A 14,669-nucleotide genomic window follows, 5' to 3' on the forward strand; every position below is an offset into this window, starting at 1 on the left:
AGTGCATCTCTGCATCCCAGGCATGGACCAGGCTGCAGCACGATACACGGCAGAGAGTGACACACGTAAGTAGGCTTTGCCATCCTGGGGGCTTTATTTTACATCTAACCTATCTACTCCACATGATATTGACTTTTTGCATTGATACATGCAGGATTTACCGCTCCAGGGACAGTTGGATATTTACCCTTTGGTCACTCAGCTAGTATTCTAGGCTTCAGTGACTAGCTGTCCCGTTCATTGCTGTGGATATCACATTGGCACACCCCATAGGATTGGTATGTCCAGAGACATAACTAGAACCTTCAGGGCCCCGGTGCAAGAAACCATGATGGGCCCCCCTTCCATCCGAGCCCCGGGCTTCCAATTTTGGAAGGGTGTCCATGGACATCCTCCCAAAACCATGCTTCTCACATGACCCCTGGGACATGCATCCAGCGCAATCACATCGGCCCTTTACCATGTGATCAGCTGTGGTTATCCACAGCCCTTTCCTCACTCACTGTGTTTGTGTTAGGAAAGGACTGCCATTAACTGTCAAGAATGTCAGTAAATTGTTTACACTGATAATCAGTGCCCCAATCATCAGTGCCATCTATCAGTGCCTATCAATGCCCATCACTTCCACCTACAAGTGTTACCTATCAGTGCTCAATAATGCCGCCTATTAGTGCCCATCAATTCTGCCTATCAGCACCACCTATCAGTGCTCATTAATGCCACCTAACTGCGTCCATCAGTGCCACCTATCAGTACTCTTCAGTTCTGCCCATCAAAGACCATCAATACTGCCTGAGTTCTGCCTATCAGTGTTCCTCAGTGCCCATCAGTACCACCTCTCAGTGCCCATCAATGCCACCTATCAGTGCAGCCTATCAGTGCCCATAAATGCCTCCTATCAGTGCCCATTAGTGCCTTTTATCAGTGTCCATCAGTGCCTTCTATCAGTGCCTATCAGTGCTTTCTATCAGTGCTCATCAGTGCCTTCTATCAGTGCTCATCAGTGCCCATCAGTGCCTTCTATCAGTGCTCATCAGTGCCATCTATCAGTGCTCATCAGTGCCGTCTATCAGTGCTCATCAGTGCCTTCTATCAGTGCTCATCAGTGCCCATCAGTGCCTTCTATCAGTGCTCATCAGTGCCGTCTACCAGTGCTCATCAGTACCTTCTATCAGTGCTCATCAGTGCCGTCTATCAGTGCTCATCAGTGCCGTCTATCAGTGCTCATCAGTTCCTTCTATCAGTGCCCATCAGTGCCTTCTATCAGTGCTCATCAGTGCCCATCAGTGCCTTCTATCAGTGCTCATCAGTGCCTTCTATCAGTGCTCATCAGTGCCGTCTATCAGTACTCATCAGTGCTATCTATCAGTGCTCATCAGTGCCTTCTATTAGTGCTCATCAGTGCCCATCAGTGCCTTCTATTAGTGCTCATCAGTGCTCATCAGTGCTTTCTATCAGTGCTCATCAGTGCCTTCTATCAGTGCTCATCAGTGCCGTCTATCAGTGCTCATCAGTGTCTTCTATTAGTGCTCATCAGTGCCCATCAGTGCTCATCAGTGCCTTCTATCAGTGTTCATCAGTGCCGTCTGTTAGTGCTCATCAGTGCCATCTATCAGTGCTCATCAGTGCCTTCTATTAGTGCTCATCAGTGCCCATCAGTGCTCATCAGTGCCGTCTGTCAGTGCTCATCAGTGCCATCTATCAGTGCTCATCAGTGCCTTCTATTAGTGCTCATCAGTGCCCATCAGTGCTCATCAGTGCCTTCTATTAGTGCTCATCAGTGCCCATCAGTGCACATCAGTGCCTTCTATCAGTGCTCATCAGTGCCCATCAGTGCTCATCAGTGCTGTCTATCAGTGCTCATCAGTGCCTTCTATCAGTGCTCATCAGTGCTCATCAGTGCCTTCTATTAGTGCTCATCAGTGCCCATTAGTGCTCATCAGTGCCTTCTATCAGTGCTCATCAGTGCCGTCTATCAGTGCTCATCAGTGCCTTCTATCAGTGCCCATCAGTGCCTTCTATCAGTGCTCATCAGTGCCCATCAGTGCCTTCTATCAGTGCTCATCAGTGCCGTCTATCAGTGCTCATCAGTGCCATCTATCAGTGCTCATCAGTGCCTTCTATTAGTGCTCATCAGTGCCCATCATGCCTTCTATTAGTGCTCATCAGTGCTCATCAGTGCCTTCTATCAGTGCTCATCAGTGCCTTCTATCAGTGCTCATCAGTGCCGTCTATCAGTGCTCATCAGTGCCTTCTATTAGTGCTAATCAGTGCCCATCAGTGCTCATCAGTGCCTTCTATCAGTGCTCATCAGTGCCCATCAGTGCTCATCAGTGCCTTCTATCAGTGCTCATCAGTGCCTTCTATTAGTGCTCATCAGTCCCTGCTATTAATTTCTATCAGTGCTGTCTGCCTTCTCAGGACAGCATAGCTCTGAGCGGAGATTGTGTGTCATAGATAGCACAGATAGCAATAGCACAGAGAGACTCCGGCGGCATTAATGTTCTATTTGTCGGTCCTCTCTGGCGCGGATGAGAGAGGACACACAGCTGATCTCACTGCTCCCCCTTCTCCCCCCTCCCCTCTCCTGTGTGCTCCGTGGGAAATGTGAGCTCTTTAGCTTCACACTGCCCATGGAGCACACAGGAGAGGGGAGGGGGGAGAAGGGGGAGCAGTGAGATCAGTTGTGTGTCCTCTCTCATCCGTGCCAGAGAGGACCGACAAATAGAACATTAATGCTGCCGGAGTCTCTCTGTGCTATTAATCTATGACACACGATCTCTGCTCAGAGTCGTGTGTGAAGATCAGCCCCGCTGGGCCCCCCCACAGTGGCGGAATGCCGGGCCCAGTCGCAACTGCAACTGTTATGACCCTGGTAATTACGCCACTGGGTATGTCTTCCTCCCTCCCTCTCTATCTATTTTGACTTTTGGGACACATCCACTTTGCCGCTGTCCCAAGTAGACACATTCTCTTTGCTCCGAGTCCCCTATTGGCCCCTGCTTAGTTCACATATTATCCTTTTCTCTTTTTATGAGCACTATGATATTCACTGTGGACCATGGTTTGCTCATTTTATTTTTCTCACCACTCATAGACTTACGTTTATTTTAATCCATTTTTGTAGTTCACCCATTGATTCCTTTACTTTTGGATTTCTCCCTTTCTTTTTACTTTTTCCTTTCTTTTTTCATTCACTTTTTTGAATGGCCTTGGGCGTGTTTTCCTATCACCTATGTCCTCTTTCACCATGCAGATATTACAGACATTACGCGACTAAGATTTGGCCCACTCTTCTACAGTCTGACAGCCACGCAACATTATTATGGACTTTTGATCCTCAATGCCTACTTATTCACATGGAACCATCAAACTGGGTATGGTTATACTCATTGATTGAGCGTGTTTTCCTCCCCCTCCCTTTGTTTATCCATCCATACTATATTACATCTTTTACATATGGCTTATTGTCTCCTTTTTAATACTATTTACACTCCAATAGTATGTATTCCCTAACATATCTTTTTGCATTTTAGAACCAATATACATGTAAAAATTTGTCGAACCCTCAGCCCCCGACTAAGGTATCTGAATACTTCATACCGGAAACGCGTTGGGCATCAGGGCATTTACATTGTATGACGTTTATGTACACAGCTGTTTGTTTTTGTTTTTTGTTTCGTTTTTTTCATCAGGCCATACTTGTTATGCACCCTTGTGATGTGTAAACTTCATATGTATTTTATTCTATTATTAAAGATATTTTTTTACATACACTGAGTGGATGGTCCGTCAAAGTCCCACCTAAGGGGGTGTTTTTTTCTTTGTTCCTATGTACAGGGATGGGACCATTTCACTCTATGTGATATGATGGGAACCTCTTTTCTCTTTCTGTAATGCACTGCAATGACGCAGTGCATTATGGGGCATGACGCATCGCTCGAATTTGACGCTAACGTCCCATGATGTTCGATCTTTGTCGAACGATCGAACAGCCGATGTTCGAGACGAACTCATGTTCGACTCGAACAGAAAGCTCATCCCTAGTCTTCATTGAGGTCACAAGGTGCTTATGTTAAACCCTTCCTTATTGTCTTATTATAAAACCCTCATTTTTTGGGGGGAGAAAAGAAAAAAAGTCACATGTGCCACATTTTCTTTTGGCACATAAATAGGCATCGGAATATGTTTAGATAATAAAGATTCATTTTGTGCAATGGTAAGTGTAATCCATTGTGGTTTACAGACAACATTTTTAGGTTTATCAGTGAGTTTTGTACCTAGAACTGGATCCAAGTTCCTAATGCCCCATTTCTTGTATAGGATTCATTTAATTTGAAATTCTTTGGTGTTGTTCCGAGTGGTAAAACTTCCTTGTTCAGATTATTAGCTGAAGAATACGAATTGTTTGCTTCCACAGGAGGATGTAGGTATCTATTTTAGGCCTAATGAGATTATCTTTACCTTACCAATTTTCTGTTAATTTGTTTTTGTGTCCTTGTTTTTTGTAATACTGAGTTTTCGAGCTATCCCTACGTAAATTGCAAATCTGACTAAAAGGGATGTTTCTTATCTATCTTATATGGTTGTCGCATAGGATTAGAAATTGTCACCTTACTTATCAACTTTAGAACTTGAACAATGAGACACCACAGGAAGATTAGCACCCTTCATTAAATTCTTCTAAATGATTGGTGTGGCTTAATAGAGTCTGATCCTACTTACGTATGTGAAACAAATATACATTACAGTCCTTGTACTCGCAACATACCCCTTAAGTACAGTTGTACAAATAAGAATCTAACAGACACAAAAAAATACAAAGAATCAATTCATTTTAAATTTAAACTCTTTTATTACTTCCCACAGTGAACCCTTTAATAACCTTTCTACCTTGAGTACTGACAGTAATGTTTTTTTTTTTTTTTGCACTTAAAGCTCAGGTGGAGACACAACCCTGGCCCTGTGGGGTCACTTTGTCAGCATAAATCATGTTTGGGGGTCTTGGTGACCTTAGGTAGGGTGTTTTGTGTCTGAGATGCTAAAAATATAGAGCTCTCCAGCTAATAAGTGAAGAGAGCTAAGATCTAGGGATGAAGGGGTTAACATTCCTTGACTTCTGTTCTAGAATTATTGGGGGCCATTGGATGGCCTGAAGGCTGTTGTCATGTTATTAGGCTCTCTTAACAACAGGTTGCACTATTGAAATGCATTGGAGAAGGAAGAAAAAAGTTATGTGCTGAGGACCTGGAACAAGAGCACGGCAGGTGTGTGCACAGATGACAGAAGAGAGTGCAGACTTGAAGGGGGGGGGGGGGGTGAAGAGCCAGCACCAGTATGCAGTGTTGCTGGGATAGCTAAAGGAGGGGGGGTTTTTTGGGAGTCGGGAGAGACTGTTCACCTGGGGGTGGAGGTCTGACAGCCATGTGCATTGGAGCTGGAATGGGAAAGGGTGTGCTGAAAAATGAGGAAAAGAGTGCAGATCAAATAACTCTAAAATCCCTCAAGGTCTGGCATCCTCAAAAGGGGAAACTGGCTAGAGTCTTTACTCCAGTGTTTAGGCTTCCTCAAGTTCAGTCTCAAGCATTATCAGCCACTGGTATGCTTTCATCAGGGAGGGTGATGGGCCAGTCAATGTCATGTGCCAACAGGAAGGGCATCAGGTGCCACCCTAGCATGGTTTTCTGGGGTTGCTGACCCCTGCACTAAATCAAGGTTTAATTTGTCAGGATCAGTGACATATGAGAGGTTATCGGACCAAATATGGGTATTCTCCATATAACAAATGAATAGGTTAAAATAGTCCAGAGCACAGATCACCACAAATATTTGGGGATGAGGTTCGAATCGAGTATGTGCAACCTCAACCTGTTCGCAGTTCACAGTTCTAAGATATAGCAAACTAATGTACAGTTTTGCCACCATAGCAACCAACAACCAGTAATCCACCTGTTAGTCTTTGAACTTACATCAGATGTGCTAGAATGGCCAATAATGTTTGCTTTGTTATATGCAAGCCCCAAGGCTGGGTTCCCAGCAGTATGTTGGCCAATAATGTTTGCTTTGTTATATGCAAGCCCCAAGGCTGGGTTCCCATCAGTGTGTGTTGATTCACATAACAAGAGCTACTTGCTATATTTAGAAATTTTTTTAGCTTTCTGCTAGATCTGGTTAAAAAAATTGATAAAAGTTAGAATTTTCATGTTCCAGGGTTTATTTTCAAGGCAGGTATACTGTATTTTATTCCATTTTGTTTTCTTGGATTTTTTTTATTCTGTAGCGTACATTTGTTACTTACACAATCTGCTTTTTGTTTGCAGCACATCACCGCATACTTGTGCTGTAAAGTGTTTTGTTAAAAATAATGAATAATAATTAATAAAGTATTATTATTGTGGAAGCAAAAGTGCGAGAGTAGAATGCAACTTTCTTCAAGCAAATTCGAACAGTGGTGCCTCCACCTTGGGACAATCAACCACAACAAAAGTACTGTTGGTAGTTTAACAAATACCCAGATTGGAAAGTTGCTCAGTTTTTAGAATCAGGTTTTCCAGAAGGTTTTCATATCCCCTGTAACTTAGTGGACACTCTACCTGTCCCATGTAAGTTAGGATCTGCGTTGCAACACCCCAAGGTAATTTCATCAAAGTTGCAAAGATTGACTTGGGCCATATAGGAAGGCTTTTGAGTCCCTTCCACATTAGAAGTTGGTAATGTCTTCTTTGACTCAGTAAATGATGCACTTGACTCTTAGCTGTGTGCAGTGCCATAAATGTCCTTAGATGTGGCAATTGCGTCATGTCCCCATACCTGGTTATTCTATAATGATGGCTGATTATCTATCCCCATTTCAGTAGAACAAGTACTGATTGTTGGCATTGGAACCATGTTTAATTTGGATAATAGGTCAACCTTACTTTTACTGGGGAGCAAGAAAGGTAGACATTTGGTCCAATGGCAGCCAGCTGGGAGGGCTGCAAAAGGAGGCAAATGTAAAGTGGATAGTTATACCCAGGATGATCTGGAGCTGTATGTTACCAGAAATGTATCACTACTCCCAGCTAGATGACATGACCTGACATCTTGGTCTTACATGTTTCCTGGAAATTATGTGGGTGTGTAGTAAATGTGGGAGCTAATTAGAGACATTAAATTTGATGTGTTGCGGTTACAGGTATTTTTCTTGTCTTATTATTTCTTATCTTATCATGTAATCTGTAGGATGTGGTGCGTGGCTCATTTTGTGAACACGGTAAATAAGGCTGTCATTAAATTCAACCAAGAGCTGGGGAGGTGCATAGCTGCAATGGTGGTTTACTGGTTTGGCACAGGGAGTGAGGAACACAAATTATACCTTGGAAGGGATAGAGTCTATTTAAACTCAGAAAATATATGTGGTTTCTAGGAATGCAGGACAGAATACAAACGATTATGATGGTGTTGAGGTGCATTCAAACATAAGTTCTCAAGCTTGAGGTGCTATGAGGATTTGTGGAGGAGAATTGAAGACATTTATGTGAGTGGGACCCATCTATGGTACAGCATCCTGTGTCATCATCTAGTCTTGTGGATGGTAGTATGGGATGAATGTAGTAGTGGATTCTGTGTCAGGTTCTGTTATTGTCCTGGAGTCAGTGTGGTGAGCTGGGGGCATACCAGGTAACAGAGTGGGCCACAGAAGCAACACTGTTAGTGATGTAGTTGCTGCTTATCTTATGCACCTTCAAAGATCATTATCCCATGCTTGATTTAAAAATGATACTAGATTATGTATTTTTACAATATTGGAATGTAATTTTGTTAATGAAGGGGCCAACACGGCCATTAAAATCCGATGCGGTGTTGGCTGCATTTGTTATGAGATTAAGGGGTGGGATTTGGGATGTTTGGTGTAGGATTAAGGATACCACTGCTGTGACTGAAGAGTGCACTGCAGCCAACTGACACAGTATATACTGAACTGGAAAGGGCCATATTCAGAGATTAGTGCTAGAATAGCTTACCCAAGGTATACTTCCACATGGAACTAAAAGAGTCTGCGTTGTACTCAAGGTTATTCTTAGACACGTGCAATTGGTTTTGGTCCAAATACAAATTCGGACAAATTTTTGTCACCGACAGGGGCATGATGGGTCGGTGAAGTCACAAGGGGGCGGGGTCACATGCTAACGTCATCAGGTGACTCCGCCCCTAAGCTATTTAAGAAATGTCAGAAGAAGGAGCAGGCAGTCAGCGGGGAGCCTTTGACGTACCAGTGGTTTTTGTTTTTTCCGGCAGTGCGGCATGATTAAGGATAGATCAAAAATTCATTACTGTCTTTATTCACTTTTTATACTTTTTTGGTGAATGGGTAGGGGTACTATGTACCACATACTCATTCACATAGGGGATCTGGGGGCCCCCTTGCTAAAGGGGCTTCCAGATTCCAATAAGCCCCCCACCCGCAGCCCCCCACAACCACAGCCTAGGACCAGGGTCGTGGGGAAGGGGCCCTTGTCCCCATCAGCTTTGGGGTGGGGGGGGCAGAGCCATTTTAAGGGCATGTGGCCTGGTATGGTTTCTGACCTGCCAGGCTGCATTCTCGGGTAAGGGTCTGGTATAGATTTTGCCATTTTTAAAAACATTTTGGCCCTTTTTTGGGGGATTTTCTATTGCCGGCATTCTGACAGCTGATGAGTCATCGACTTTTAAGGACGCAGCAGACAGCTTCCTGGCCCGCTGCTAAACAACCAGCTATTCTTCACTCAGAATTTGAATTGGCGATCAGTTTTAGACTGATCGGCATTCGAATCATTCTGAAAATTTGGAATTTGTTAGAAAATTTATAAACAAAATTAAATTTAACAAAAACTAAAAGGAAACCAAACTAATTCCAAAACGAATCAACAAAATGAAATTAGTAACATAACAAATCTATCAGAAACTAAACTAAATACATTTTTCTGTCCTGCACATGTTATACTACTGCTCCAAAACTGAATAGTGCCCTGAGGATACCTGACCCAGAAAGCTCCACCTGCAAAGCCCAGTACCCAAAGGTCAGATTTTCAAGATGGTAAAAAGAGTGGTAGCCTAATCCTGGAGAATTCATTTCTAGCTGTTCGCAGATGTCAAAGTCAAGGTATCTCAAATAGTGTTTTTTAGAACTCACAGCTATACAATATACATACAAGTTATTTATATGCCATGCCTAAATTCCAAAAAATCTTGAACTCTTGGTTCATAAACTCATTGCCCCTCCTTCCAACTTCTACATGGTTTATTTGAATCTTATTACTAAAACATGCCCCAGCAGAATGTATCATGTACTATTTTGGCTCAGTAATTAGAAGCATTGTGCCACTCCTTGATATGTCTGCTCCCCCTGGGCTCTACAAACAAGCTCTATTTATTACCCTATTGGAGTACCTATCTGCAGCACTCCTTCTCTCTTTCTCCCCTTTCTTAGCCCTTGACCCCTGCTTGAGAAGGTTACTTGTTTTTTATGTTAAATAAATAAACAAGAAGGGTTTCACTGAGATGTAGATGTGCATTACCAATTATCAAAACCACCTTCCATTCTCTGTGCTCCTTCATACACACTGTGACATGTGCCATAAAACCTTTCAAGTTGTTGACATATGTTCACAGTTAACATTCTTCTTCTTCTTAAATATCCAATAAAATGTAATTAAAAAAAAAACAGGACTCCCTTATTTAAATATCCATGTACCTGCTATTTGCCAATTTTTGAAAAAAGTGGTAGTTTTCCTTTTGGCACCAAGAGTCTGTTGCAGCTAGATACTCCTGTAGGTGAACTAAGCCTTTGATTGCATGCCTACCTCTCCCATGCTAAGAGCCTCCATGCTTATAAAGACATTCAGGGTACTGTGGCAAAAGATACGAATCTTGTTTTACTAAAATCTCCATGGATTTCAGTATAACAAGACCGGTACACTAGATTTTACAAAGTCTTCTAAATATATTTTTCATATGGACAGTGTTTTCGGTTTTTATAGTAAATGACAATAAACCACCACATTAAAAGATAATTTATTAACATTTTTATAAGAAACAAACTTGTGTTTAAATATATGCACTTTTCTGATTTGGTCACTCACATTTGGTCAATACAGTTACTGGAAAATATGCTCCTATAAATTTCCCCTTCCCTCAAACATTCTTCTACAGACAGAAATTCAATTTTGTGTACCGTGGTCCTGCTGTAAAGCTTTTTATTACCTTCCTGTAGTGCTGTTTTGATCCAGGCAGCCAAAAAAATTACATGGGACATTGTCCAAGTTCCATCTCTTTTCTTTGGTCTTAATAAAGCCTATTGATATTGTATACTGCTGTGTCAAATTTCTACTGCTGTGTTGTGTTATATACTTGTGGCAATATTTTGCATAGACTGAATGAGCTAAAAGCTAAAAAAACACTGGGATTGTTTTACTTAACAAGCAGAGACTCTTAGCAAACTGTAAAGTCACTTAGCCTATGACATAAAGTAAAGCAGTGTTCACTTCAATCATCCAAATCTCTGCATGAAAAAATGCTGTCCTGGATTTTAATTTCCCTTGCACGTGACTGAGTAATCAAAGTAAGCACAGTCTCACTTCATTTACTAAACTTAGTGAACTTTTACTTTGCAAAGTGATTATTTACCTTAAATGAACAATCTTTTTTATCAATAGTCATCTGCTGGAGGAGAAAAATAGATGCATACCAGTCTTACATTCATAACAAGTAGTCTAAACTTTAGGGTTGAAGCAAATTAATACCATATAGTGGTCCTTCAAAGATGTTTAATTAAAATTTACAACTTGGTATCTTCCTTTCATTCTTTGCACTTGTAAAAGTCCTTTGTTGTTTTCTGCTCAGCCTCAGGTGGGGGTTTAATGGCAACTTTGCTTGACATGTTGATGTTGTAATATTTGTCTGTAAAGAAAAAGCATTGATCTGAACATGACTTTTCAAATGTATAATTCTTCTCAGAAATTACCAAATTGTTTTCATTTGTTTTCACCATTGGATTGTCATAATTTAATTGCCGTACCATACCAGATAACCCTTGGCAAAATGCATAATAAAAATGTATACATATATATACAGTATATATACAGTTGGAAACCTGGCCCGCCAGTCTTGTGGTCCACGAATTTGGGGAAGTGTGGAGCACTAGACTGTTGTTTGTAACAGCTGCTCTAGTAAGAGCTAGAGCCCAGGACTGGAGGTCAAAGGGTATGTTTTCTCAAATATCCAGGAGCAGCAACTTTGTAACAGCATATATCTCATAAAATGGTGTATGGTGAGGAAAGTGGCACACACATTATTGTAAGGTCCAGAAGTAAATTTTTATTGAAAGAAATGTTCACATAAAAAAACTGTGTATTTTGGGAGTTTAAAAGGATTCCCCTGAAGATAACATAAAATGGAATCAGAAATATTTATACTTTCTATGATATCTTCTTTTATACCTGATGAAGAGAAACCTGAAACACGTATGCTTTTATTTGAACATATCTTCCAATAGAAAATACCAACTGGCTTGAACAATAATGTATCTGGTGCTTATCCTGTGACACATCAATGTTATGATCCAGGCACCAGAGGTGGGGGACTCGAGTCACATGACTTGACTCGAGTCAGACTCGAGTCACCTGTTTGAGGATTTGCGACTTGCTTGACAAAATTAAATAAATGACTCGACTTGACTTTGACTTGTCACTAATGACTTGCGACTTGACTTTGACTTGGGCTATTTGACTTGCAATGACTTGGCACCACCAGTGCTGTGTCTTGGCCTAGGTAAAAGCCGCCCCCCCCACAAAAGAAAGCTCCCCCCAGTCCCGGGTTCGGGGTAGATCAGTATTTTGACTTAATTTGTGACTTGACCAAAATAAATGACTTGACTTGACTTGCTTGACTTCTAGCAGGGACTCGACTTGACTTGCTTGCTTTTTGCCACAGTAACTTGGGACTTGCTTGTGACTTGAAGGTTAAGAATTGAGACTTGCTTGTGACTTGCACATGTGTGACTTCCTCCCATCACTGCTAGGCACCCTTGCCAGATATCCATAATTTAGTGCTGCACCCATCTGCAAACTGCACTGCAGTTAAGAAATACAGCTTGGTTCTGGACCTGCCCCTTTCTGAAAACGCTTAATGGACTAGCAGCGCACTGATGAGGTCATCCCTTTGCTTGTCCTTCCTGATACTACTTTGCAAGCATCAGAATCTGGTTGACTCAAAGTGCTGATTCTATCTCTGAGTCTATGACTTTTTGTGCCGGACATTAATTGAGCGTTAAATGAAGAGAGATGTTCAACTCTGAATATATTCAACATATATTCAACTGTGTGTGTTCAGAAAGTGGCTTTATGGAGGGGTGTGCTTCCACATTGTCTAAGGACAGGACATTTGGTATTCAAATTGCGATTGTTATAATTACATGAGTATAAGATTGTACCGGTAAGTGTTATACAGACTAATTAAAAGTTTAATGTATGAATTATGTGATGTTATGAAAACCCCCGTTTTCTTTTTATATGATTTCAGAATGTACTTTTTCACCCCTGAGGAAGGAAAAGATAAATAAAGACTTGAAAAGCATTGGGTTACCGAGTATAAGGACTTGCTAATGATGGTTATATGTTATGAGTCTGATCTGGGGGTACCATTTAGTTGAATATATGTTGAATATATGTTACCATTATGTCCATGTTGAATATATTATATTATGTCCATTAGTTTAATATACCATATGTTAACCATTATGTCCTAGAGCTCATGAATGTGTACACATCATTTTTTATTTAGAATTTTTGGACAATTTTTTATTGATACTTAATAAAGTTGATATTTTTGAATATATTCTTTTGTTTGGTTGCCTTCAAAGAGAGGCAATTTGTAAAGTTTGTACAGCATTACATGGATGATGGCCACCCCCATCTGCAACAGAGAAACAATAGTTTATTCAAATGTCCAAGACTAAATATGATATGGTAAAATAGCTGGACATTAAATGTCTCAGTTTTTCTGAGTTGTGGTTTTCATGAACCAAAGCAACAACCTGATTGAGTCTCCAATTAGAGATATAGCAAATGTAAATACGTGTTATGTACTTTCCATGCATTTCTGGACACTATGATGTGCAGAGGGTACCATGCATTTTTTTTTTTTTTGTGTTTGTTTTTGTTACATGCATATATATAAACTTACCTTTAGTAAAGACAAAATAATCAAATCCATCTTGCTTTTGGGGATTAGGTAGTGATACAGCAGAGACAATGTTGTTAGGGATACCTCTCCAAGTTGAGCGAATTGAACGTTCTTCATGAAGGATTCCTGAATGTAGTAAACATTAACAAATGCAATCAAAGTACAGGAGCCAATGTGGTATACATGTATCCATCTTACCATCAAAAGAACAGATGCACTGTTTTGATTATCCTTTAATGCATGCACAAAGTTGTTCCTTTGTCTCAAAGTAGTGAGAGATTACTTTTTTTTTCCTCTATCATCGATTTAGGGACACAAGATTCTTGAAGTTATATGTTTTGACTGCTGCCTGCAGAAACAAACTGTAGGCCAGCCCCAGGATCTATAACCCCTCTTACATATACTATGTTCAGTTTTTCTTAGTGTTCTTAGAAAGATAGATGTCTTTTCTCAGCTTAGCTTTTTTAAGACCTTTTTTGAGATTTTCTTCAATCAACAGCTGCTGGTAGCTTCAAAGGAAATTTTGCTAATCTGGGAGCCTTTCCAGTGCAGCCATTGAGGACATGTCATCTCAGCCAACATGCTCAAGGATTCCACTGTGACAGCCATGCTAAGACATGTTGCTGCATGGCATATCTGGAAGTACCCTTTGGGTGGTGGATCCTGCATGTTGGGGCTTCCTAGCACTCTAATTTGTCACTGTGGATCCGCTCTAGGTCCTCTCTGCGGCTTGCCTTTTCCTGGCCTGTAAAATTTTCTACTTTTGCTCCAATAGGCATACAGTAGAGCGACCTCATACTAAAGGTGGTCATGAACAGCCCAACCTTCCCCTGCATGTGATGCTTGGGAAAAGATTGGCCAGTACAGGAATAACCTGGTGGTTCATAACAAGCACTTCTAAGCATCAGAAACTCTTGTTATTTTTACACAAACTTACCAAGTTGTAAAATCTTTCTGCAAAGAAACAAATCACCCTCCCTTTCCAAATTGATAAAATGAAGACATTTCTAATTGCAAATGTCAACTGAGTAGCAAAAACATAGTGACAGTTGACTCTCGTCCCACAGTTCTTAGGGAGACATCTGCTTAATTATGGCCACCCTATAATAAACTTCTGTACATAACTAATAGAGAAACAATGCATATTATATTATATTATATTATATTATATTATATTATATTATATTATATAATGCCACCCCCATCAAATCATTCCCCGCATCTATTACCTTTTATGCCACCACCACCTCCCTTTAAAATGTAAGCTCTACGAGCAGGGCCCTCCTGTCTCTTCTTTATTGAACTGTACTGTAATTGTGCTGTACCCACTCTACATTGTAAAGCGCTGCGTAAACTGTTGGTGCTATATAAATCGTGTATAATAATAATAATAATGTAATAATATTACTATCAAAGGTACTCTTTGTATGATGGCTATACCACTGACCTCATCCAGACAGAGAAAAAAA

General features: G+C 40.9%; 1 protein-coding gene across 1 annotated transcript in view; it reads right to left on the reverse strand.

The window, feature by feature from the left end:
* Positions 1-10,096: 10,096 nt before the first annotated feature.
* Positions 10,097-14,669, reverse strand: part of PRG4 (proteoglycan 4) — a 276,400-nt gene continuing 271,827 nt past the window's right edge. Inside the window, exons 24-25 of the mRNA XM_073591959.1 lie at positions 13,201-13,326; positions 10,097-10,917 (exon numbers count right to left, since the gene is read on the reverse strand). Coding sequence (XP_073448060.1) covers positions 10,817-10,917; positions 13,201-13,326 — 227 coding nt within the window. The 3' untranslated portion in view covers positions 10,097-10,816. The remainder of the gene's footprint in view (positions 10,918-13,200; positions 13,327-14,669) is intronic.

Source organism: Aquarana catesbeiana, linkage group LG07 (assembly GCF_042186555.1).
Source record: "Aquarana catesbeiana isolate 2022-GZ linkage group LG07, ASM4218655v1, whole genome shotgun sequence".
Classification (NCBI taxonomy): Eukaryota; Metazoa; Chordata; class Amphibia; order Anura; family Ranidae; genus Aquarana; species Aquarana catesbeiana.